Below are 25,653 nucleotides of genomic sequence, written 5' to 3'. Positions count from 1 at the left end.
TGAGAATGAAATTGATCCATTGTGAGAATATGTGCATCTGCTAAAGTATTTATATGTTTTTATAATATATAAGAAGTTAGAAGATACTTGAACTGAAAATACATCCTCTTTACAGTAGAATGTCCCAAGCCTTGATAAAGGCATGTCCTCTCGTTACATCATTTACAGTATGACTAAAATGAGAGTGTGACTAACATGAGAAAAAGACAGTACAAAGACAGTAACTCAAAGTTTACATATTTAGTTCAAGTCTTATTTATTAACCAACTTTATATATATTATCTAGGAGTGTAAACAATTCATTTCAAATCATGGGTATTTGTGGTTTATCATGGTTATTAATAAATACTACATTAATCCTTTGTGTGAGTCAATAAGTACAAACTACTGATAGCCTGGTGAATAAATCCCATGGTAAGCTAAAGCATTCATTAGTGTATTAAGTCCACAAATGTAAAAAACAAACAAACAAAAAAACCACACACACACTATAACAAGACTTCAGAGCATGACACTTTACATTAAAAAATCTAATACAACCAGTCACAGGACTGATTAATTTGTCAGTCCACAGATGCAGCAGATATATTAGAGTGAGTATTAGGGAGGAATTCATAGGGCCATTTATTTGCACTTTTAAATATAATTCAGTTTGTCACCTGCTTTACATTATTGTCAATAATGCTGAGATTTGTGGATAAGGCGCATTTACAGTTAGCCTAATTTACAAAGAAAGGAGGCATATTTGAGCTGAAAAGAATGACAATGACTTAATTTAAATACTCGCTACGCATTTCGCGCCTGGTTAAACTGGACTGCAGGTGGTTAGCGAATAAGATGCAGTTTTTTGTGCTGAAATACCATGCACAGTTTTATTGCAATGCTGACTTCAGGATTAGCTAACGTTTCCTTGCAAACCACCTCTCTCTTCCCTTGCACTCAGATACTAACAGACAATCTAGGTTCAGGGAAATTACTCAGCGAGATCTCTGCCTCTCAATGGAGGAATAAAATAACAAGAGTGGGCTATACATTATTAACACCTGTTCAACAAACCAGCTCAGAATAGTGGTGGTTGCAGATGATTACCATGGTTTCATGTTTTGTTTTGCCCCTCAGGATTTTGCTCTTTAGTTGCGGCACTCCCTTACTTATAAACCTAAATCTGATGGTTAACTGGGGCTAGACAACTCATCTGATGTTGTTTTAGCAGTTGCCATTGAAAACATACACAAACACACCCAAAAGCCCAAAGGTTCTTTCGGTTACATTCATCGAAAATGTTCCATTTATACTTGAAGTCTTCAGGAGGGAAATTATCTTTAATGAGAGAGACACACTAGTATCTATAAGCAGCTTAAAGGAATAGTACATTTTGTTTTCATTTACTCACCTTCATGTTCTTCTAAATCCTTATGATATGTACATTTGTGGAACACAAAAGGAGATTTTAGGCAGAATGTTAGTCTGAATCACTAATCACTTTCATTGCATTTTTTTTTTTTTTTCATTCCATGAAAGTGAATGGTGACTGAGGCTGTCAGTCCCTAACATTCTCCCTTTTGTGTTTAATGAAAGACAAAGTCATACAGGTTTGGAACAACATAAAGGTGAGTAAATGGTGACAGGTTGAACTATCCCTTTAAAGAGACATTATGTATCTTGAAATAAATTATTTATTTGTTTGCTTCCACTTTGAAACTATGGCATTACTTCTCACACCCACAACTCAATGTTAACAATTAGACTGTACATTCTCTACTGTTTTCTTGGTTTACGTCACCAGGGATTTCCGGAAATTGTGCTCTTTTTCTTTAAAAGGCTAGATGGAAATGTTCAAGGGACCAAACCAGATCATCTGGTTTCACAGTTATTTCTAAGTTAAAAAAAAAAGGGTTTTCCCATGATGAGATATGACAACTGCAAACTTCCTGTAGCTGGACTCCGCCTCCTTATTGGCAAGCTTGTCCTTTGGACTCCCACTTTAAGAGTTTTTTGTTTTGAACTTCACTGAGAGAGAGCGAGACAGAGCAGCGAGATGGAATCTCCTTCCTATACAAGATACTGTCCTTTATCGCTTCTTTGATGACCTGTGAAAACAGTAATATCAATCTAATTTAAAGGTGAATTACAGAATTGTAAAAAAAAAAAAAAAAATACTGACTATTTTCAAACAAGTTTCAAACACTCCCCCGCCCCCATCTTTTATTGTTCAGGCAAGCTCACACCATTGGTTTAGTCAATATTGTTATGTCTGGCCCAGTTGAGTCGCACAGACAGACTGTAATTCTGTTTTCTGCCACCAAAGGCACAGAATTTACACCCTTCACCTTTAAGTTGAATGTTAACAGAACATTTAAAGGAGCATGAATCAATGTTGGACTGACCTCTAAGTTGTTAAGTGTGTTGAATTCCATAAGGTCATGCAACTGGGTGAAGGCTTGGTTGGAATACTGGAAGTTGAAGGTAGAGTAAGGTGTCTCTGGGTCATCAAAGATGTCAAAGTCTGCAAATTCTCTCTCTTTGTCTGTCTCTCGTGGGACCCCTTCAAAACACACCACACACTTGACATCAAACATCTTGAAATTTTTAATTCACAAATTTTCTTGTCTAATTTGTGAAGACAGATCATTTGATGAGCAAAGATTGGATTCCACATCACCAATACATTATTGACTATGTTACTAATGAACACTATTATTATTGATACTAGTGCTCATTTGATTCATTAAAGGAATATTACAGGTTTAGTACAAGTTAAGCTCTGGGTTCAGTGAGGCACTTACAATGGAAGTGAATGGGACCAATCCATTGAGTTTAAATACTCACTATTTCAAAAGTATAGCCACAAAACATAATAAGTGTGTTCACATGATTTTAGTGTGATAAAATCACTTACTAACCTTTTCAGTGTAAAGTTATATCCAATTTTACATGACAACGTAATGTCAACAAACCCTATAACAACTGTAAAAACGACGATTTAAACAACTTTACAGTTCAAATAATACATGAGTTTTAAAAGAAGAATTATTGTAAGTGCTTTTATAAAATTATGATCTTCACATTTCTGCCTTTAAACCCTCCAAAAATGGGCCCCATTCACATCCATTGTCAGTGCCACTGTAACTTACTCAAAACAAACAGGAATTTTTATAGTGCCACAGAGACACAGTGTTTACAGTTTTCAAGAAAATTAACATGAATGGCTAACTTATAATTGTCTCTGCTTATTAAGATGGAATAGGAGAAAGTAATTTAACACAAAAAAATGTTACATCAGCTTTAACAGTGTGAAGCACAGATACATAAAGAAATATGTCCACTTCATGCATTATATAAACAGAAATGTAAATCAAGCAACTCGTAAAAACCTCAAACACAGTCCTCACTACACAACCTCCTACTAACAAATGTGCAAATCACAGGACAGTGTAAATAGGTGGACAGATAAAGCCACACTGGAAAGATCTTTGAGGAGATTCTTTGACTTGTGGGAATTTACTATAAATCTAGTTATATAATGCTGATTTGCCCATAAATTCCCCGAAGTACACACACACACACACACACACACACACACACACACACACACATACATAAACACAAACAAATGAGCACATACCTGGGGCTTTGAAAGTCCTGTTGTCGATATTGACCAAGACAAAATGGATGACAGTGGGGCAGTTTCGTTCTCCTTTATTGGGCTTGAAGACATAACACTCTTTCAGCCCCTCCCGATCAAACACCTTCGGGTCAATCTTAGGAAATGGAAGCTTATTCATTCGTGCCCATTTCTCAGCTAGCTGAAGTTCCTAGAGAGACACAATCAAAACTTGTTGAAAACATGTCACACATGTTGTCTATGCATGCAGGAGTATCATATGTGTGTTCATGAAAGGGATGCAAAGAGTATATGATACTATGTATATACCGTATTATATATACTGTATATAATCCTGACAGCATGACAATATGTGTGTAAAAATTGAATTTACATAATTTTCAGAATTTCTTAGTATTTAGTATGTCCCCTTTTGCTTTAATGACAGCATGCATTTGAGTTGGCATGGACTCCACAAGTTTGGATAAAAGCTGATGATCCATGTTATCCCAGTATTATTTAAGAATGTTCCAAAGAGCATCTTGTTTCTTTCAATAGAAGCAAGAAAATCTGACCTTTCGTACAAAAAAGTTAACAAGTCACAAATTTGCTTACATTTGATAAAGGACCTAGAAAGAGTGCAGAACCTTGATAATTTATTCTTCATTGTACATCATAACTTTCCTTGTTTGAATTGTGTCAAAGTCCTAAAACTTTGTTTGTAGATTTCAATGGAAAATCAGTCTGTACATGTGTATTAACCTTAAATGGAGGACTAGAGTCACTCGGCCGTGCAGAAAAGTCAAAGGAGATGATGAGGTCAACACCCCTCTGAGGTCGTAGAACCAGAGGATAAGGTAGGTTAAAGGTCAAGCCACTGTCCACCACATGGATATTCTTGCTCTTCACGTCCAGTGGCTCGTAGATGCGGTCAAACTCGAATGGGTCTAAAAGTATCAAAATTTAAAGGGATAGTCATCACTTACTCTCATGTTATTCCAAACCCTTATGACATTCTTTCTTCCGCTGAAAGCGAAATGGATGTTAGTCAGAATTGTATCCTCAGTCACCATTAACTTTCATTGTATCTTTTTCTATACAGTGTGACCTCAATCTAACCTCAAGTGAATGGTGACTGAAGCGTCATTCTGCAAAACATCTCATTTAAGTTCCAATGTAGAGAGAAAGTCACAAGTTTGGAACAACATATGCAGTAACATAAGATCACATAAAAAATGATGACAAATTTTCATTTTTGGGTCTTCTATCCCTTAAAGGAATATTCCAGGTTCAATACAAGTTAAGCTCAATCGACAGCATTTGTGGCATAATGTTGGTTACCACAAAAATTCATTTAGACTTTTCCCTCCTTTTCTTTTTAGTTACTGTGAAGCACTAACAATGGAAGTAAATGGGGTCAATCCATAAACGTTAAAATACTCACTGTATACAAAAAGTATAGCCACAAGACGTAAACACTATGCATGTTAACATGATTTTAGTGTGATAAAATTGCTTACTTACCTTTTCTGTGTAAAGTTAGTCAATTTTACAACTTCATTGCCATGACGATGTAATGTCAACAAACTCTAAAATGACTGTAAACATTATGATTTAAACAACTTTACAGCTCAAATAATACATGAGTTTTAACAGAAGAATTAATTTAAGAGCTTTTATAAAATGATAAGCTTCACATTTCTGCCTTTTAAAACCTCCAAAAATTGACCCCATTCACTTCCATTGTAAGTGCTTCACTGCAACTTTGATTTTTGCTTTTTTTTTATTTTTTTTTATAAAGAAAATACAAACTTGTATTGAACCCGGAATATTCTTTAACACTAAACATTTGATAATCCACTAAACTCTTAGATATGAACATAATGTGAACGTAACATGAACTCTGACCTGTGACAGCATCAACCTCGTCCTCTGTGGCACTAAGAGTCTCAGTGAAAGGGGAAAGTGGCACATAATCACTGAGGTTTAAGCCCAGCATGAAGTTGTGTACTTTTCCTGCTCTGCCTTCTCGGGTGTTAAAAAGAGACGAGTCACCGAGGAGAGAGCTAACCATACGCTGCATCCAGCTGGCCTGATACTCTTCCTCTGTAGGTGCAAGATAAAATCCAAAATCATTGTACTATTAGTGTTTGCATTAATATTATTATTATTATAAAATTTGCAAGGTTAGTGCCATCAGATCTTTTAAAACTTATTTAGAGTTACTAGATATCCACAAGCAGAACTTTATATTGTGATTTGTTTTCTGAGACATGTCTGCAAAATATTATTTTTACTCTTGGATGGACAAAACACTGATCATACAGTCTATACAGATTTTCCACTATTTTCCCAGTGTATTCCATACAACTGCTCATGTAACTGCCTCACCCTTATTAAAATTACTATCTTTTCTTTTTCCCACTGGCATATTATTTTCGTATACTCTATTTCAGAGAAATAGAGAGAACCCATAAACAGCATGTAAAAACAAAACCAAATGTGGTTGGTCCCTTTACATGTCTTAGTAGGTGGTTCTTGGCCAGAATATGCTGCACAGTGGACCAGACCTTTTGTCTATTAGTCAAAGGTCAGGCTAAGTGAGACTAGATGTGGCCTAGCGATTAAAGATCTGGGCTGGTGACCAAAACTGGTTTGAAACTCTGCAGGAGGTGCAAACTGTCACTTGTGCCAATTAGCAAGACACATAACCCCAGGTTGCTCCAGGGGGACTGTTCCTATATAAGGTGTCCTGTAGATTGCATTGGATAAAAGCATCTGCTAAGCTACATATTTCCTTGCTGTACAGTGTAGATGGTATAAAATCTCACCTTTATGTGGATCCTCATCACTGTCTAGACTGTCCTCTCCTACGATGTGTTCTGGTTTGATCTGTTCTGTATAACAAGCAGTGAAGACATGAGCAGTCAAAAGCCACACTGTAACCATACTGCATTTTTTATTTATTTTTTGTCCATAAGATAAGTGTGTGAAACCAAAATGAAAGTGTTTTTGCATGTGTGTGAGTGTGTAGGGGCACTTAAAGAATATGTATGTTAGGATGTTTGCATGCATCTGCATACCATTTCTATATAATTTCGAATGCCACCTCACAGGAATTCAAAACTGTTGCTTCGTTTAACCACAATTTCAGTAGTAATCACATGTTGTGCAGCTGTCTGATAACCATTAAACTAATCTTAAATAATTTTTAACCCACAATCAGACCCTAAAACACAAAGGGCACTATAATTCTACAACATCTTCTTCCTTTATCTTTGCTCTGACACAACATAACTCCTAAATATTTATAATTAATAGCACACATAATCAGTGTTGGGTGTTATATAATTACAAAGTAATTAGTTACTGTAATCTAATTAATTTTTAGTCAAAAGTAGTGTAATGCATTACATTTTAAATTCTTGTAATCAGTTTACAGTTACTGACTTTCAGTTAATTTAATTAATTTTAAGTACATTATAGGGTTATGCTTATTTCTAATGTATTATTTATGTAGAATACATGAATTATGGCCCTGTAACAAGTCATTGTGAAGGAGAAATTTGAGGTGCTGAGTGTATGACTTGTGTGAATCAATGAACAAGAAAGAAATATAGGCATTATTTTGAATTTGTTGAGCAGAAAAGTGTTTTAGAAAATAACTTTAAAAGTAATTAGTAATGTGATTACTTTTCAATTAAGTAATTAGTAAAGTTATCTGATTACAATTTTAGAGATATAATTAGTAATTTGTAGTGGATTGTATTTTTAAGTAACTTAAACAATACTGCACATAATAGATGCACATATGATTAAAAATGTAGAAGGCTATAAAACTGATCTTGGATCTGTAGGGAATACCCCTGCAGTTAGGCTGGTAAGCTGTCTGATCTTACCTAGTTCTTCCTCCATGGTGCTGCAGTTCGTCACATCATTCAACCCCAGAATTCTGTTGAAAAGTATGGAGAAGGCACTGCCCCACACACCTGTGCAACATTTACACACATATACAATGACGCTGTATCCCATCTACTAAAACAGATCACTGTATAACTTAGCAATGACAAGGTATATCTCAGGTCAGGGTCATATTCCATCCAAAAATCAAAAGAAAAACATAAGAAATTGTGTTGTACGTGAAGAATGAAGCCTAAGGACAATTAAGCCCATTTTCCCTCACATTTTCACTGTATGAAGAAATAAAAATTACATTATCATTACTGTAATACAAAAAAATACAAAAAATAAATAGGCTTTTTGTCTTTATAAAAACATATTTCTTATTTCTTTCTTTTGATTTTTAAGGTGACTTTAGACCCGAATGTTTTCGTGAGACTCATCTGACAATCTTTGTCTTTTCTATTTCCTAGGTCATGTTCTAAAACTATATTTAAGTCAGAAACACAAGAAAATCTGTAAATCTGCACTGAAACATAATCTTGTGATACACCCTGGTAGGGAATGTTCCTTTAATGTAAAGGCAAAAGGTCCTGTGCTATACTGATAAATGAGTGTGCCATTGAATTACAACATTACCTTGTCTTGCGTTACAATACAGTAAAGGTTGAGTTTATTGTCAATTACTAAACCAACACCCTTAATCAGGTGAAATTTAACACAGTGAGGATTCCAACTATATAATGTCACTATTTCCATAAACACTCCATGACATAATTTCACTTTCTTCTCCTGGTTCTTTACCAAAAGAGATCCATAAAACAAAGCCCCCTCACCCATAAGGAAGTGAAGAGGGTTCTCTTCGTATTTCTTGACCACATTTCCTCTGAAGAACTTGCTTCCGAAAAGGTCAGAGGTCATGAAGGTTCCATATTTAGCCATTCCGATCTCATATGGACTGAACTCCACCCAATCTGTCAATTAAAACACACCAATCAAAACAGAAGTGTAAGCACAATAGAACTGTATCCACAACCAACATAAGTGTGCAAAACATGGCCATGACAACAAACAAACAGCGGTGATTGCATTAATAACAGACCATCTAATTAGGCCTGTATTAAAATGTTATGCAGACAAATCATTATGTTTGAAAACAGACCATAAATAGGTTCTAAGAACCACAATGATGAATTGCATATTTGAAATTGTTTTGGCAAGATGCAAACGCAATATGAATCAGATTTCAGTTTCCAGAAAGTAACAATTATTAACGTATGTCAATTTTGATGAAGGCAGATGTATGAATCAATTGCAGATTATACACACAACACAAAAGCTATTTTGTGTGTGTGGGCCTGCAGAAAATTGTGAATACGTGTAGGTTTAGCTGTAGACAAAATAATTAATGACATTCGCAGGTACTGACAGTCACCATAGTTGTAGTCTATTGTGGAAGTAGGAGTGGTTCGGACTATTCTGGTAACGAAATTACACGTCATGTCAGGGTGATTCCTGAGAAAATGAGAAAAGGAGGTGGAACTTCAAAGAGAAATTGCTTTCTAATTTTACAAAGCCAAACTTACGCATATGAGTTTGTGAGAGCAAGTCAAATGGCCAAGACAAATGAATTCTGACTAAAATGTTCCACTTATGATTTAAAAGATGGTTATTCAATCAATCATTGTCTAAACATCCTTTGTTGCACCAGTTATACAGACTGTATTGACGCATGTGTATACTAAAGCAAAACGCCTGGTAACTCGATTGTATTCAGTGGCACATTCTATATTAACGTCCTTATTAAGCTGCTATGTTGCTTGGCAACCCCAAACAGCATACAGTTAGGATAATAAATGATTTTACTTAGTGGAAGAATTGTTTAATCTAATAATTATTGATGTTTATTGAAAATTAGTGTCTTTTATAATATTGCTGTTGCCACCGTTTTTTAAAAGCAATAAGTGGAGTCAGTGATTCAGTACTTTTACCATAGGTCAATTTTCCTTAAGAACTACCTAAGTTATTTGCTCTCTATTAAACTAACCACACATAGGATATCTGTAATGTAAACCTTTTCTCCGGAGGGATAAATTAATTCACTTAAGGTTAAAGAAATAGTTCACCCAAAAATGAAAATTCTCTCTTTCTTCTGTAGAATACAAACAAAGATTTTTAGAAGAATATCTCAGCTCTGTAGGTCCATAGAATGCAAGTAATTGGTGACTAGAACTTTAAAGATCCAAAAGGCACATAAAGTCAGCATAAAAGTAATCCATATGACCCCAGTGGTAAAATCGATGTCTTCAGAAGCGATCTCAGAGAGAACAGACCAAAATCATATGGATTACTTTTATGCTGCCTTTATGTGTTTTTTAGAGCTTCAAAGTTTTGGTTACCTTTCACTTGCATTATATGAGGCAACAGTTCTGAGATATTCTTCTAAAAATCTTTGTGTTCTACAGAAGAAAGAAAGTCACACTTCTGGGATGGCATGAGGGTAAGTGATGAGAGAATTTTCGTTTTTGGGTGAAATATTCCTGCAAAACAGAAAGAGCAGTTAACAGCCCAGATGACATACTTGCTCAGTCACATGCCAGTGTCTGCTCCTCCATTTAGTCTTCACAGAACAATGCATTCTGCTGATGTAGTGTTAATATACAAGTTGTGCACAATTACAACAGAATTACATATGTTTGTGGCCTATATTTAATTACACACTGACAGATAGACATTTAACAACAAATACATGTGGCGCTTCAGGGCTTTCTTAGTGCTTTGAAAAGAACAATGCAAATCCTCTTTGAAAAAAAAGAAGAAAAAAAAAGAAGACATTTTACATAGAGGTTTGCATACTTATGCTAATCTGTTCACCAAATTGGGTTCTCCCCAGGCAGTTCAACAGGTCAAACTACTATAAATGGCATTTATCATTCACACAGTGAAAACACTGATAAAAATGCTGAAACAGGTAATTAACCTTTAACTTGATTTCAATCCATTAAGCATTGACAGAATCTTTCACTAACCTGAATAACTGATAATGGATTGGTCTTATTTGCAAATTTCAAAAGTTTTTATTTTACATAATTAGTTTGCATAATGCAAATACATTTTTGTTTTTGTTATGGAATAAGTACGGGATAACATACAGTCTGCCAGTCATTTTTGCAAAATATACCTCGACAGGATTACCAGCTATAATCCTGAAGAAGTTTATTTTGTGAAAATTACTGGCTGACTGTATAGTATCCCACTTATTACATGGCTACTTAGCAAATAAGTAAATACATGAATTTTTTAAATATCTATTTGATAAACTAAAAAGTACAGAAATAAAAAAAATTAAACAAAATATATACAGTGCTGTGAAAAATTATTTGCCCTGATTTCTTCTCTTTTTGTGTATATCTTATACTAAATTTTTTCAAAAATTCAAACAAAATCTAACAAAACAAAGGCAGTCTGAGTAAACGCAAAATACAGTTTTTAAATGATAATGTTATTTATTGAAGCAAAAAGTTATCCAGTACCAACTGGGCATGTGTGAAAAAGTATTTGCCCCTTAGTTACTAAATCCACAAATCTATGAAAATGCATTCATAATGGAGTGTAAAGAACTTCACGTGAGGAGGGAAAGGAGGACGCAGGGAACTGGATTCTTCCACTCAAAGGTAACATTTTAATTGACAAACTCAAAATCAGCTTCACACACATTAGCTCAACACAACACAGTCTTTTTAGACAGGTAGCTCTTCTCCTTGCTTGCCACCAGTGTGGTTCCTTTTATACCGCTCTCTCCAAGCTTACTGCAATTGGAAACAGGTGTTAGTCATTATCTGGCTCAGGTGTATGCACCCTTACCGTTTTCTTTCTCTCCGAACGAATGCTCGACCATGACCCTGCCACCACATGGGGTTCAGCTGGACTAGACACACCCAGACCTAATTACTGCCAGCCCTGTTAAATCAAATCAACACCTATATTGAACTTTTTCAGTAACATGAAATTAGCTAAAAGGTCTCACCCAGTAGCACACTATGCCAAGGTCGAAAAAAATTCCAGAAATTATGAGGAAAAAGATGACTGAAATACATCAGTCTGGGAAGGGTTACAAAGCTATTTCAAAGGCTCTGGGACTCCAAAAAAACACAGCCATTATCTCCAAATGGAGAAACCTTGGCACAGTAGTGAACCTGCACAGAAGTGTCCGATCTTCCAAAATTTCTCCAAGAGCACAGCGACGACTCATCTAGGAAGTCACAAAAAAGCCAAGGACAACATCCAAGGAACTGCAGGCCTCTCTTGCATCAATAAAGGTCATTGTTTATGACTCCACTATCAGAAAGACACTGGCCAAAAATGCCATCCATGGAAGAGATGTGAGGCAAACACCACTGATACCCAGAAGAACATTAAGGCTCAACTGAATTTTGCCAAAACACATCTTGATGATCCTCAAAGCTTTTGATAGAATGTTCTGGACTGATGAGTTGAAAGTGGAACTGTTTGGAAGATAGGGGTCCCATTACATCTACCATAAATCAAACACAGATTTCCACAAAAAGAACATCATACCTATGGTCAAGCATGGTGGTGGTAGTGTGATGGTGTGGGGATGCTTTGCTGCTTCAGGGCCAGGGCGACGTGCAGTAATTGAGGGAAACATGAATTCTGCTCTCTACCAGAAATTCCTAAAGGAGAATGTCCGGTCATCAGTCCGTGAGTTGAAGCTCGAGCGCAACTGGATTATGCAGTAAGACAATGAACCAAAGTATAGGAGTAAGTCCACCTTTGGATGGCTCAAAAGAAGCAAAATTAAAGTTTTGGAATGGCCTAGTTAAAGTACTGATTGAGATGCTGTGGCAGGACCTTAAACGGGCAGATCATGCTCTAAAAGCCTCCAATGTGGCTTGACTAAAGACTGATCTCCAGTTATCGGAAGCATTTGGTTGCACTTCTTGCTGCTAAAGGTGGCACAACCAGGCACCAGTTTAAGGGGGCAGTTAGTTTTTCATATGGGTGATATAGGTGTTGGATAACTTTTTTGCTTCAATAAAAAAATATATACAGTATATTTGAAAACTGTATTTTGTGTTTACTCAGGTTGCCTTTGTTTTATGATGTTAGAAGATCTAAAACAATTTAGTATGAAAAATACACAAAAATAGAAGAAATCAGGAAGGGGGCAAATACTTATTCATAGCACTGTATATATACATATATATATATATATATATATATATATATACATATACATATATATACACATACATATACATATATATACACTGGCGGCCAAAAGTTTGGAATAATGGTGGCATTCAACTGATCACAGTCAGGACATTACTGATGTAAAAAAACAGCACCATCACTACTGAAAAAAGTTATTTTTGATCAAATCTAGACAGGCTCCATTTCCAGCAGCCATCACTCCAACACCTTATCCTTGAGTAATCATGCTAATTTGCTAATTTGGTACTAGAAAATCACTTGCCATTATATCAAGCACAGTTGAAAGCTATTTGGTTCGTTAAATGAAGCTTAACATTGTTTTTGTGTTTGCTTTTGTGTTGCCACAGTATGCAATAGACTGGCATGTCTTATGGTCAATATTAGGTCAAAAATGGCAAAAAAGAAACGGCTTTCTCAAGAAACTCATCAGTCAATCATTGTTTTGAGGAATGAAGGCTATACAATGCTTGAAATGGATCTTAACCCCATTGAGCTTTTGTGGGATCAGCTAGACTGTAAGGTGCGTGAGAAGTGCCCGACAAGACAGCCACATCTATGGCAAGTGCTACAGGAAGCGTGGGGTGAAATGTCACCTGAGTATCTGAACAAACTGACAGATAGAACGCCAAGGATCTGCAAAGCTGTCATTGCTGCACATGGAAGATTTTTTGATGAGAACTCTTTAAAGTAGTATTGAAAAATAAAAAAAATTCAAATTGTAATAGTAATTTGTCACATTATTTATACATTGTGATCAGTTGAATGCCACTTTGGTGAATAAAAGTACCAATTTCTCTCCATAAGAGCAAAATCGGTACACTATTCCAAACTTTTGGCCGCCAGTATATATATATATATATATAATTAAAAAAAAGAGTATGTCATTACCCCTTTAATGTAAAACATTGTAAAAAATCTTTTTTTTAGATGTAAAAAGTATAATTTTACTGTATAATTAATGGTAAGAAAATTATATATATAAGGCGGCAGTTATTTTTTCACATATATATTTGAAAACTGTATTTTGTGTTTACTCAGGTTGCCTTTGTTTTATGTTATATCTCGTTTAAAGATCTAAAACAATTTAGTATGAAAAATACACAAATATAGAAGAAATAAGGGGCAAATACTTTTTCATATCACTGTGTGTGTGTGTGTATATATATATAAAGTTTAGGGTCACTTACTCATTCTATATTTTTTATTTTTTTTCACATTTTAGAATAATAGTAAAGTCATCAAAACTATGGAATAACATAAATGGAACTATGGGAATTATGTTGTGACTAAAAAAATCCAAAATAAATCAAAACTATGTTATATTTTAGCATCTTCAAAGTGGCCACCCTTTTTCTCAGCCAACTTCTTGAGGTATCACCCTGGGATGCTTTTTAAACAGTATTGAAGGAGTTCCCATCTATATGCTGGGCACTTAGTGGCTGCTTTTCTTAATTATTCGGTCCAAGTCATCCATTTCAAAAACATTTTTTTTTTTTTAATAAAATTTTAGTTTTGTAATTAAATAAATTAATATGTTGGCACAATTATATTTTTGTCTACAAAACTAATTTGAAACATTTAAGCATATGCCTTCAGATCAAGAGGTTTTTAAGATCATGAGAAATATTTCAGGCAAGTGACCCCAAACTTTTGAATGGTAGTGTGTATATATATATATATATATATATATATATATAGTTGCAATAAAAATTATTCAACCCCCCGACCAGCAATACATTCTGGTGATGTGAATTAAAACACATCAACTAAAACCTCAGTAAACAGTCAAAGTTTTTAATTCACATTTGAGTGATTTTGAGAACAAAGAGTTCAGTTTACCCAAATTTTAAAATAAAAAATAACTAATTCTCTCCACAAATGTCATGTCAAAAATATTCAACCCCCAAAGTCAATCATTTGTGGAGCATCCTTTATCCTTAATAACAGTAAATAAATTTTTCAGGTAAGTGTTCTCAGGCTTCGGACACCTCTCTATTAGAATTTTTACACATTTCTCAGGACCAAAAGCTTCCAGCTCATTGACATTCTTTGGTTTCTGTGCTGCCACTGCTTCCTTGAAATCCCAACAAAGGTTTGCAATGGGATTTTAATGATGGACTGAAAGGGCCATTTAAGGACATCCCACGACCTATCCCTGAACCAGATTTTGGACAACTTGGATGTATCCTTGGTGTTATTGTCTTGCTGGAAAGTCCAGTGATCACCAAGCTTCAATTTACACACTGAAGGCATCACATTTTTCATGCCAAAATGGCCTGATACCTGAAAGAATCCATGGTGTCAGTCACATAGTCAAGATAGCCGTTTCCTGCTGCCACAAAACACCCCCAATAACAGGACTGACCCACCTCCATGCTTGACTGTGGGGATGGTGTTGTTCTTGTCATCACCTTGTCATCTTACTCTAGATGTACTGCTGACCCATGGGTCTAAAACTCATTTTCAGTTTAGTGTCATATGTCTATAAAACCTTCTTCCAGGACTCCACAGGTCTTTCCTAATTACTTCTTGAATATTCAAGTCAACATTTCCCTTGGTGAAGTTTTACTTTCTTCCACACCCCAAGAAGGTTGCTGTTGTACCATATTTAAAAAAATGTATGAATGGTGCTGCCAAATTTGTCTATTGGAAATTGAAGTGCCTTGGAAATGTACTTTTAGCCATGACCTTTCTTGTGTAATGAAATAATCTCCTCTATTAGCTTTTGAGACAGCTTATTTTTAATTGCATTTTTTGCATAGAAATACATTTTTGCTTACAACGTTAAACTTCAATTTTAAAACTTAAATAAGTGCCATTGCAGATTGATGACTTTAAACATTAAAACAATTACTTGTGTAGCTTTACATATTTAAGAAACAGCTACATGCAATAGGGGTTGAATAATAATGACATGGCTGTATTTTTAAAAAATCCTGCTATTTACAAATATTAGGTTATATATTCACACTATGACTTTGAATGTGTCACTCAGCTGATATAGATGTAAAGTTTAAAAATTCTGGGTCATCAGAAAAGCTTACCTTTGTAAATCTTTACTGTCTTGGGGGGGTTGAATAATTTCGATTGCAACTGTGTATATACATATATATATATATATATATATATATATATACATATTTAGTAAATGCCTTTTTACCTGCAAACTTAAGCTCAGAGACATCCGGTTTTACATGCAGGCAAGTGAACAAAGGCAGAGGAGCCTGAGCTTCATTGATCTTCTCTTGCAAATCACTCAACTTAGTGTCCATCCTCTGTGAAGTGAGCACGAGAGAAAGATCAGGATCTGAAACTTATTTCAATCTACCAGAGAGCAAGCAGAAATAGAGCAAGATAATGTATTTCTGAGTAAAGGTAAAAGAAAAGATCTTTCTAAAAGAGCAGATACCCACAGCTGGAATAAGAGTCTCGCCAATCAACATTCCGAAGATATCTGTGAAGGTTACAGGCTGCCCTGTGGCCTTCTTGCTCCACAAGGCATGCACATAGTTTGGGATATGTTTGGGATGGAGAAGTCTGAGGGGGTTACTGCTGACACGATTCATCAGCTCCTGGTTGATCTGCTCTGGGCCTTTAGTGGGGAACTCTGGGTGGGAGTACAAGTTGGACATGTACCTGTGAGGCACAAAACAGCAAACGCAGGTTTGCACTGGGTTACAATGGCTGGATGAATGGATGGATGGATGGATGCATGGATGTATGGATGAAACAACCTCGTACCATGTGGATCCAGAGAGGCCAGCAACATAGGTGACACAGTCTAGAATTCCAGACTCGTACAAAGCCTTCATAACCCCTGAGAATCCAACCATCGCCCTGAAACCTCCCCCTGACCCAAGCACAGCTATCACTGGAACCTATATAAAAGTTATAGTCAAACAATAAGATAACACTTTACAGTAGGGTTCTGTTTAGTACCATTAGTGAATGCATTAGGGATCATGTTCTAACACTGAACAATATTTTTACAGCATTTATTAATCTTGGCTAATGATAATTAATAAATATACAATTGTTCATAATTAGTTCATCTTAATTCACAACACATTAACTAACGTTAACATATACAACTTTTAATGTTAAAAATGTATTGGGATGTATGTTGAATATTTTTTTCTGATTAACATTTTTTATTGATTCATATAAATAACAAAGAAAAGCAAAACATATATATACAGAATCAACATTTAACCCCACTATTACCCCTCCCAATCCCTGACACTCAACAACATCCCTGTGGTGGCAAATGATTATAGACACACACACACACACACACACACACAATATATATATATATATATATATATATATATATATATATATATATATATAATCACACAGATTTAAAACTAAACTTCTCTCTCCGCTGCCCCTCCCCGAGAGCCCTCCAAAAACGCCAAATAGCTACACCATTTACCATCAAATGAATTCCAACTCCCCAGCCTTCTACATGACACTTCCTCGAAAGCCGCCACTCTCCCCATCTCCGTGCACCATTCTTGAAATGAGGGCGCTTCAGCCAACTTCCATCCCCTTAAAACAATTTGTCTGCCGATCATGACACTGGTTAGAACCCAATTTTTTATGTGTTTATCTCCTATATTGATGATCACCCCATCTCCTAAAATACAGAGTCTGGGGCAAAATGAAATTTTAGTGCCCAATACATCGCACATAAAACTCTGAACCTTTAACCAAAATTCTTGGATCTTAAAACACCACCAATTGGTTACCAATGGGTACATGGGTTGTATCTCCATCTTCTGATTGGCATCGCCAGCAAGTGGGTGTGTCCAGTAGAATCGATGAAAAAATCTTGAACTGCATAAGGCGCACCCTTGCATCTCCAGATGCAGACTTGAATTTTTTTAGAATCCTAGCCCACACTCCTTTCTCCAATACCAAGTTTAAATCTTTCTCCCATAATTTCTTGACGGAAGTTAAAGCTCTGTCCCCCAGACTCTGAATTAGCAGGGAGTAATACACTGATACCTCATGACCTTTCCCAAAAGCAGTAATCACCACTCTGAGTATCTGCGGCTTTAGGGGGGTGTATGCTACTCTCAAAAATAGTACAGAGCAGGTGGTGCAGCTGTAAATACCTAAAGAATTGAGATCTGGGAATCCCAAAATGTTTAACCAAATTTTCAAAGGATCTCAACACTCCACTCTCATATAGGTCATCAAGTGTATTAACCTCCCTCGCAATCCACTCTGACCAGCAGAAAAGGGACTTATTAATACATAATTTGGGGTTCAGCCATATGCTCGAGGCAACATTTAAATAAATGTCCAAATTAAACACTCTGGACACTTTTGTCCATACCGAGTGCAAATGCGAGATAACGGGGTGTGACTTAACTTCTCCGGTTAGTTTGATAGAAAGGCTTTGCAATGGCGAAATAGGGGCAAGAACTTCCTGTTCAATACAAAACCAGGGAGGGGCTCTCTCCGGTGGAAGTGACCAATGAGCCAAATGTCTGAGACCAAATGCATAATAATAAAACAAAATCTTGGGTAGGCCTAGCCCACCTTTGTCAATCGGCCTATGTAACTTGATGAAATGTAATCTGGGACATTTACCATTCCAAATAAAGGACTTCGCTATGCTATCAAATTGCTTGAAATAAGAGAGGGGAACATCTACAGGGAGAGACTGTAGCAGGCAGTTGAATTTTGGAATACAATTCATTTTAACAACATTAACCTTCCCAATCATAGATAAATGTAATGAAGCCCACCTACTCACATCACTCGAAAACCTTTTTATTAAAGGGTCAATATTAACTCTTACTAAATCACTCAGATTTTCTGGGAATAAAATGCCCAAATACTTAATGCCCTGTTTGGGCCACTGGAAGGCACCCGGTTGAAAAGCCGTTACTAGGCAGTATGCTGTCAGAGACAAAGCTTCAGATTTAGACCAATTGACTCTGTAACCTGAGAACTTAGAGAAGGAATTAATGATCCTGTGGAGGCAAGGCATAGATCTAATGGGGTCAGAGATGAATAATAAAATATCATCTGCGTAAAGCAAAAGCTTATGCGTCACACCTCCCGCCATCACCCCTGGAAAATCATCCTCCTTTCTTATCACGGCTGCTAATGGTTCCAGGGCAAGACAGAACAATAATGGGGAAAGAGAGCAACCCTGCCAGTTGCCCCTATCCAGAGTAAAATAATCTGAAATTAATCCTTTTGTTTGTACCGCCACTACTGGGTGTCTATAAAGTAACTTAATCCATTCAATAGAAGTATTTCCAAACCCGTTTATTTCCAAAACCATAAAAAGATAATCCCATTCCACCATATCAAACGCCTTTTCAGCATCAAGTGAGATGGCAGCGACCAGTGTCTGATCATTCGCCACTGACCATATGATATTGATGAAATGCCTAATGTTATCAGAAGAGCTGCGGCCCGAATGAACCCCACCTGATCTGTATGTATAAGAGATGTCATAACTTTACTTAATCGATTAGCCAAAATCTTTGACAAAATTTTGATGTCTAGCTGGATCAGGGAAATTGGACGGTAACTCTTACACTTGCTTGGATCTTTGTCCTTTTTAAGAATCAGACTGATCCGGGCTTGTGTCATGGTTGGCGGAAGCTTTCCATTCTTTAATAGTTCTGTATAAACTTCTAACAAAAGCGGAGCTAGTTCTGTAGCATAAGATCTAAAAAATTCAGCAGCAAAGCCATCTGGCCCCAGAGCCTTGCCTGTAGGCAAGGCCTTAATTACCTCGTCAAGCTCCTCCAAGGTTATCTCAGAATCAAGATAATTTTTTGATCAGTCATCAGTTTAGGGAGATCTAATGGTTCCACAAAGTTTCTAATATCTTCATCAGTAGATGAACTATAAAGATCAAGATAAAATTATTTAAAAGCATTATTAATATCAATGGCCGAGGTAAATATTTCACCACTAGCAGTTTTCACTGAGGGAATGGCAAAAAAAGACTCTCTCTGCTTTATATATCTAGTCAATAGCTTCCCTGCTTTATCCCCGACTCAAAGTATGACTGTCTTGCCCTGAACAGCCAAAACTCCACCTTCCTTGACAAAATAGTATTATATCTCTATTTCAATTGGGTCAATTCACTGAGGCCATCAGATGACATTCGGCGCTTCAGCTCTGCCTCGGCACTTTTAATATTCCCTTCTAATTCCACGAGTTCTCGAGCTTTGGATTTTTTGATGATTGAGGCATACTGTATGATCCGACCCCTAAGAACCGCCTTAAGTACCTCCCAAGCCACGCCCACAGAGGATACTGAGGACCAGTTGGTATCCATTTAAACACTGATTTCATCCTTTAACATTTGTTGGAATTCAGGATTTTGCAAAAGGGATACATTAAAGCGCCAACTATATGATTTATTTTAATTTTTTCTCACCAGGCCGTCAGCTGAGACTAAGATGTTTCCAATTGAGCAATCAACAACATATGAAAAGAGGGACTTAGATATAAATTTTAAAAAAAATCTATTCTAGAATAAATCTTATGGACTGATGAAAAAAAATGTATAGTCCCTATCAGATGGGTTCAAAAATCTCCAAATATCTATAAGACCAAGATTTTTCACATCCTGTGAAGCATCAGTGTTGCTCTAGTGGGCTTACACACTTTTGCTTCACTATGATCAAGGATTGAGTCCATCAAAAGATTAAATTCTCCTCCCAATATTATATCATGAGGGGTGCCAGCGGCTTGCAACATCCCTGATCATCAGCATTAGGTGTGTAAATATTAGCCAAAATAAGACTTTACCCATGAATTTCTGCTAAAACAATAATGACTCTTCCTAATTTATCATTCATCTGTTTGAGACATTTGAATTGTAGATATTTACTTATCAATGTAATGACTCCCCTGCTCTTACTTGAGCCAGCACTAAAGAAAACATGTCCACCCCATATCTTCCCAAAATTTTCAGCTTTCTGCGGAAAAAGATGCATTTCTTGAAGAAACACTATATCATATTTCTTACGTTTAATAAAAGGAATAACCTTCCTTCTTTTTATGGGGTGCCCCAACCCATTCACATTCCACAAGGAGCGAGGCAATCCACTCATACTAACATCTGACATTTTGACATATTAGAAAAAATAGATTGTGTGTCAAAAATAGAATTATAAAGACCACATTCCACATTAGGGCAACAATCAAACCCCAAACTTCCCCTAAAACAAAAAAACTAAAAAAAGAAAAACGTGCGCCTTAACCCCGCACATGATAATGCCAACCGCCATCCATCCCTTTAAACTCAAACAGTCTATGTACGCCTACAATAGCCTCCGCGACAACTTTGCCATCGGATTTGCTTCTGTACAAATTTTGTGAGACAGAATTACACAACAGAATATAAACTATAAAACAAACTCCAGCCAATAGGCGGGATAAACACAAAGACGTGTAAATTCCTCCACATAACTGTTCCAAAGGTGTGTTCCTCCAGAAAACAACTCTAGCCGCTAGGTGGAACCAGCAAAAAAATAAAAAACAAAAAAGGCGCTCAGTTCTTTGGACAGTCAAGTGAATGTTCAGTGAGTCAGGCTCACTTGGCTGTTACATGAGTGCAAAAAAAAAAAAATCACTCCAATGTTTTGCAAGAAATATTCCAAAGAACAAACTCCAACCAATAGGAGGCGTAAGAACAAAGAATGTGCAGATTCAACAACAACTGTCCCGAAGGAGTGTTACTCCACAAAACACACTCCGGCCACTAGGCGGAACCAGCACAAAAAGAAACAAAGAAGGCGCCCAGCTTCCTCGAACAGTCAAGTGAATGTTCAGTGAATCAGGTCCAGTCGGCTGCATCACACAATAACTTACTCACTCCATTGATCTATGAAGGATAATGCTTGCTCTGGGCATGTGAATGTTTTACAGCCATCCTTAGTATCTATTCTCAATTTGGCCAGGAACATCAGAGCAAAAGTGACCTTCCGTTGATGTAAGAGTTTCTTGCATTCTTTGAATCGATCACGTTTCTCTCTTGTTGAATTCGCAAAATGAAATTTGGCCAGAATTGACCAGGGCCTGTCTCTCTCAGCTGATCGCCGAGCCGGAACTCTGTGAGCTCGCTTGATTTCTGTTGGCCTGTTATGTCGAGCAGACTTGGGAAGAGCTTGTCTAGGAATTTCACCAATTTCACCAAAACGGACGTTGTTTCACCGGCTACGATTCTCAAGGTCTTCCAATTTTTACAAAATGCTTTCCAAGTCCGCCTTGGTTGCTAGCAGATTCGCAGCTAATTCCCTCTCCGATAACTCCAGATAATCGATCCATTTCTCGACGTCCCCAATTCTTGTAACCAACTCTGAGAATTTCGTCTCCATAGAAGTGATCGATCGATGTATTACAGCAAGATCCTCCAAGTCTGTGACGACCTTTGCCAGCATCACCAACATACTCGCCAGTTGATGATGAATTTCTCCCGCCACACTGTCCAAACCGAGTCCCTGGTCTACAGCCCTGTCTGGGGTATCAGCTTGTCTTTTAATGTCTCCAGAGCCCGAGGATTTTGAATTCTTTGACATATTGTCTTCATAGAACAGTTATGGATCAGGGTGTATAGAATCTCACTGGTTTATGAACTAAAAAGTATTAAAATCTATCAAAATGTGCACAGCTCGCCGTTCACACGTCCAACCCTTGCATGGCGCCACGTGACTCCCCGAAAATGGCTTTTTAATGACAGAGGTCAGAGGAGAATGGCCAGACTTGTCCAAGCTGACAGGAAGGTGTCAGTAACCCAAATAACCACACGTAACAACAATTCTATACAGAAAAGCATTTCTGAACATACAACATGTTGTACATTGAGCTACAGCAGCATAAGACCCCTCCGGGTACCACTACAGCAGCATAAGACCCCTCCGGGTACCACTACTATCAGCTTAGAACAGGAAACTGAGGCTGCAGTTGGCACAGGCTCACCAAAACTGGACAGTAGACGATTTGAAAAACATCGCCTGGTCTGACAAATCTGGATTTCTGCTGAGGTACACAAATGGTAGGCCCACTTCAGCCTCAATTTTCTGTTCTTGGCTGACAGAAGTGGAACCCTGCTGTTGTAGCCCATCCGCCTCAAGGTTCGACATGTTGTGCATTCTGAGATGCTATTCTGCTCACTACAATTGTACAGAGGGTTTATCTGAGTTACTGTAGCTTTTCTGTCAGCTCAACCCAGTCTGGCCATTCTCCGTTGACCTCTCTCATCAACAAGTCATTTTCGTCCACATAAACTACTTTTTTGTTTTTCACACCATTCTCTATACACTGTAGAGACTGTTGCGCATGAATGTCCCAGGAGATCAACAGTTACAGAAACACTCAAACCAGCCCATCTGGCACCAACAATCATGCCACCTTCTAAATCACTGAGATCACATTTTTCCCCCATTCTGATGCTCTTGATTTCATACATTTACATTTATGAATTTGGCAGACACTTTTATCCAAAGCGACTTACAGTGCACTTACACAGGACAATCCCCTTAGAGCAACCTGGAGTTAAGTGCCTTGCTCAAGGACATAATGGTGGTGTGGGGATTGAACCAGCAACCTTATGCTTACCAGTTATGTGCTTTAGCCCACCACCACCACCACTCCCACCAAATTACACTGCTGATTAGATAATCGTTTGAATAAGTAGATGTTCAGGTGAACCTATTAAAGTGGCTGGTGAGTGTATATTCAATAAAATGCCCACGTTATTGGATGAAGTATGTCCAGAATGTATTCATACCACTCACCTGCATACTTTTTTTGATTTTCTCCCCAATTTGGAATGCCCAATTCCCAAATTGCTCTAAGTCCTCATGGTGGCGTAATGACTCGCCTCAATCTGGGTGATGGAGGATGAATCTCAGTTGCATCCGCATCTGAGACCGTCAATCTGTGCATCTTATCACGTGGCTTGTTGAGCACGTTACCGTGGAGGATTCACGCACAACTCACCACGCGCCCCACCGAGAGTAAACCACATTATAGCGACCACGAGGAGGTTACCCCATGTGACTCTACCCTCCCTAGCAACTGGGCCAATTTGGTTGCTTAGGAGACCTGGCTGGAGTCACTCAGCAAATCCTGGATTCGAACACGTGACTACAGGGTTGGGAGAAGTGCATTCTTAATCAAATGCAGTACATATATTTAGAAAGTTTCCACCTTCCAAGTTGATTATGAGTTTGACAACAACATGAAATATTTTTTACCAATCAGAAACTTATTATTACTAAATATAGTAATAACATGTTGTGAACACAACTTTAAATCTCAACTATTGAGTGAGCAGCCCATATACTGAAAGGGATAAAAAGAAAACTTTTTCCAGTCAAAATAAGTGAATGATGACTGAGGCTAACATTCTGCCTACAGAACAAAGAAAGTCGAGTTTGTAACAACAAAGATTTTCATTTTAATGATTTCATTTTTGGGTGAACTATCCCTTTAAGCCATAGGGCTACCATCACTTACAGTAATCTAAATGTAATAACTATGTGACTGTAAGTGCACAAGTCTCATTTAGATTTACAGTATGTGAACAAAAGCAGTTTGGCCTGAATGTTATTGTCTTTGATTCAGTCTTTGAGACCTCCATTGCTGTATTTTTCTTTTCTTCATTTTGAGCTTATAAAATCATCCAGTAATAACACACCAGCCAAGTTCTCACAGGTCTCAGTTAAAAATTCCTATTTAGATTTGGATTCCATCTTTTTCACATGCTGCTAGCTGAGCCAAGACTGAACTAGCAAAAGCAAAGGAAATATGCCAAAAAGAACAAAAACTTTAAAATGAGAGGAAACAATGACCATTAGAGAAGCAAAACTTTGCCAGTCATCAAAGTGCTGATTTTACTAAGAACTGTCACAAAATGTCTGGTTCATCACATGCTTAATAAGGCTGTAAAGGACTTGGCGTAGGGAGGGAAAGGAGGACACAGGAACTGGGTTCTTCAACTCAAAGGTATGATTTTTAATAACAACTAAAAAGGGCTTTTCAGCAGTACACATTTCCACTTTAAACACAACATTCGCTTTCAGACGGGTCTCTCTCTCCCTTGGTCTCTGGCATGGTCACTCTTTATTGTTCTCCCCAATGCTTACTGCAATCAGAAACAGGTGTTAGTCATTATCGGGCTCAGGTGTATGCACCCTTACCGCTTTCTCTCTCTTCGGACGAATGCTCGACAACGCCCCCGCCACATATCCCCACTGCCTGACTCAGGCCGGGGAGACATCCGGTCTGTCTGCCACTCCCTCTCCATTTCTGAAAAGGAAGTCCGCGACCATATGCGCTCCCGGTCTGTGGACCACCTCGAACTTAAACGGCTGAAGAGCCAGATACCACCAGGTGATCCACACATTGGTATCTTTCATGCGGTGGAGCCACTGGAGTGGGGCGTGATCTGAACAGAGGGTGAAGGCCCACCCCAGCAGGAAGAAGCAGAGAGTGAGGACCGCCCACTTGATGGCAAGACACTCCTTCTCAATGGTGCTGTACTTAGTCTCCCTCAGCGAGAGCTTGCGATTAATGTACAGCACCGGGCGTTCTTCCCCCTCCAGCACCTGCAAAAGCATGGCCCCCAGCCCTCTGTCTGAAGCGTCCGTCTGTAGAATGAAAGGGATAGAGAAATTGGGTGAATGTAAAAGTGGCCCACCACAAAGTGCGGCTTTCACCTGCGTAAACGCCTGTTGACACTGCTCCGTCCACTGGACCGGGTCTGGAGCTCCCTTTTTAGTGAGATCAGTCAGCGGGCTGGTGACATCTGAATAATTAGGCACAAACCTTCTATAATAGCCAGCCAGCCCCAGGAACTTTCTCACCCCCTTTTTGGTCTTAGGTCTCGCAATCACCGCAGTTTTATCAATTTGGGGACGCAC

General features: G+C 37.6%; 1 protein-coding gene across 3 annotated transcripts in view; it reads right to left on the bottom strand.

Annotated features, from left to right (window-relative positions):
- Window positions 1-231: 231 nt before the first annotated feature.
- Window positions 232-25,653, bottom strand: part of pla2g4ab (phospholipase A2, group IVAb (cytosolic, calcium-dependent)) — a 35,269-nt gene continuing 9,847 nt past the window's right edge. For all 3 annotated transcript variants that reach the window (XM_051725114.1, XM_051725116.1, XM_051725115.1), the window contains 11 exons: window positions 16,481-16,617; window positions 16,153-16,375; window positions 15,900-16,014; window positions 8,341-8,478; window positions 7,504-7,593; window positions 6,436-6,501; window positions 5,513-5,710; window positions 4,367-4,551; window positions 3,626-3,815; window positions 2,388-2,545; window positions 232-2,090 (listed from right to left, as the gene is read on the bottom strand). In XM_051725114.1, coding sequence (XP_051581074.1) covers window positions 1,953-2,090; window positions 2,388-2,545; window positions 3,626-3,815; window positions 4,367-4,551; window positions 5,513-5,710; window positions 6,436-6,501; window positions 7,504-7,593; window positions 8,341-8,478; window positions 15,900-16,014; window positions 16,153-16,375; window positions 16,481-16,617 — 1,638 coding nt within the window. In that variant the 3' untranslated portion in view covers window positions 232-1,952. The remainder of the gene's footprint in view (window positions 2,091-2,387; window positions 2,546-3,625; window positions 3,816-4,366; window positions 4,552-5,512; window positions 5,711-6,435; window positions 6,502-7,503; window positions 7,594-8,340; window positions 8,479-15,899; window positions 16,015-16,152; window positions 16,376-16,480; window positions 16,618-25,653) is intronic.

This window comes from Myxocyprinus asiaticus, chromosome 19 (assembly GCF_019703515.2).
Source record: "Myxocyprinus asiaticus isolate MX2 ecotype Aquarium Trade chromosome 19, UBuf_Myxa_2, whole genome shotgun sequence".
Taxonomy (NCBI): domain Eukaryota; kingdom Metazoa; phylum Chordata; class Actinopteri; order Cypriniformes; family Catostomidae; genus Myxocyprinus; species Myxocyprinus asiaticus.
The sequence above is the reverse complement of the archived record's forward strand: the minus strand, read 5'-3'. Positions and strand labels throughout refer to the sequence as shown.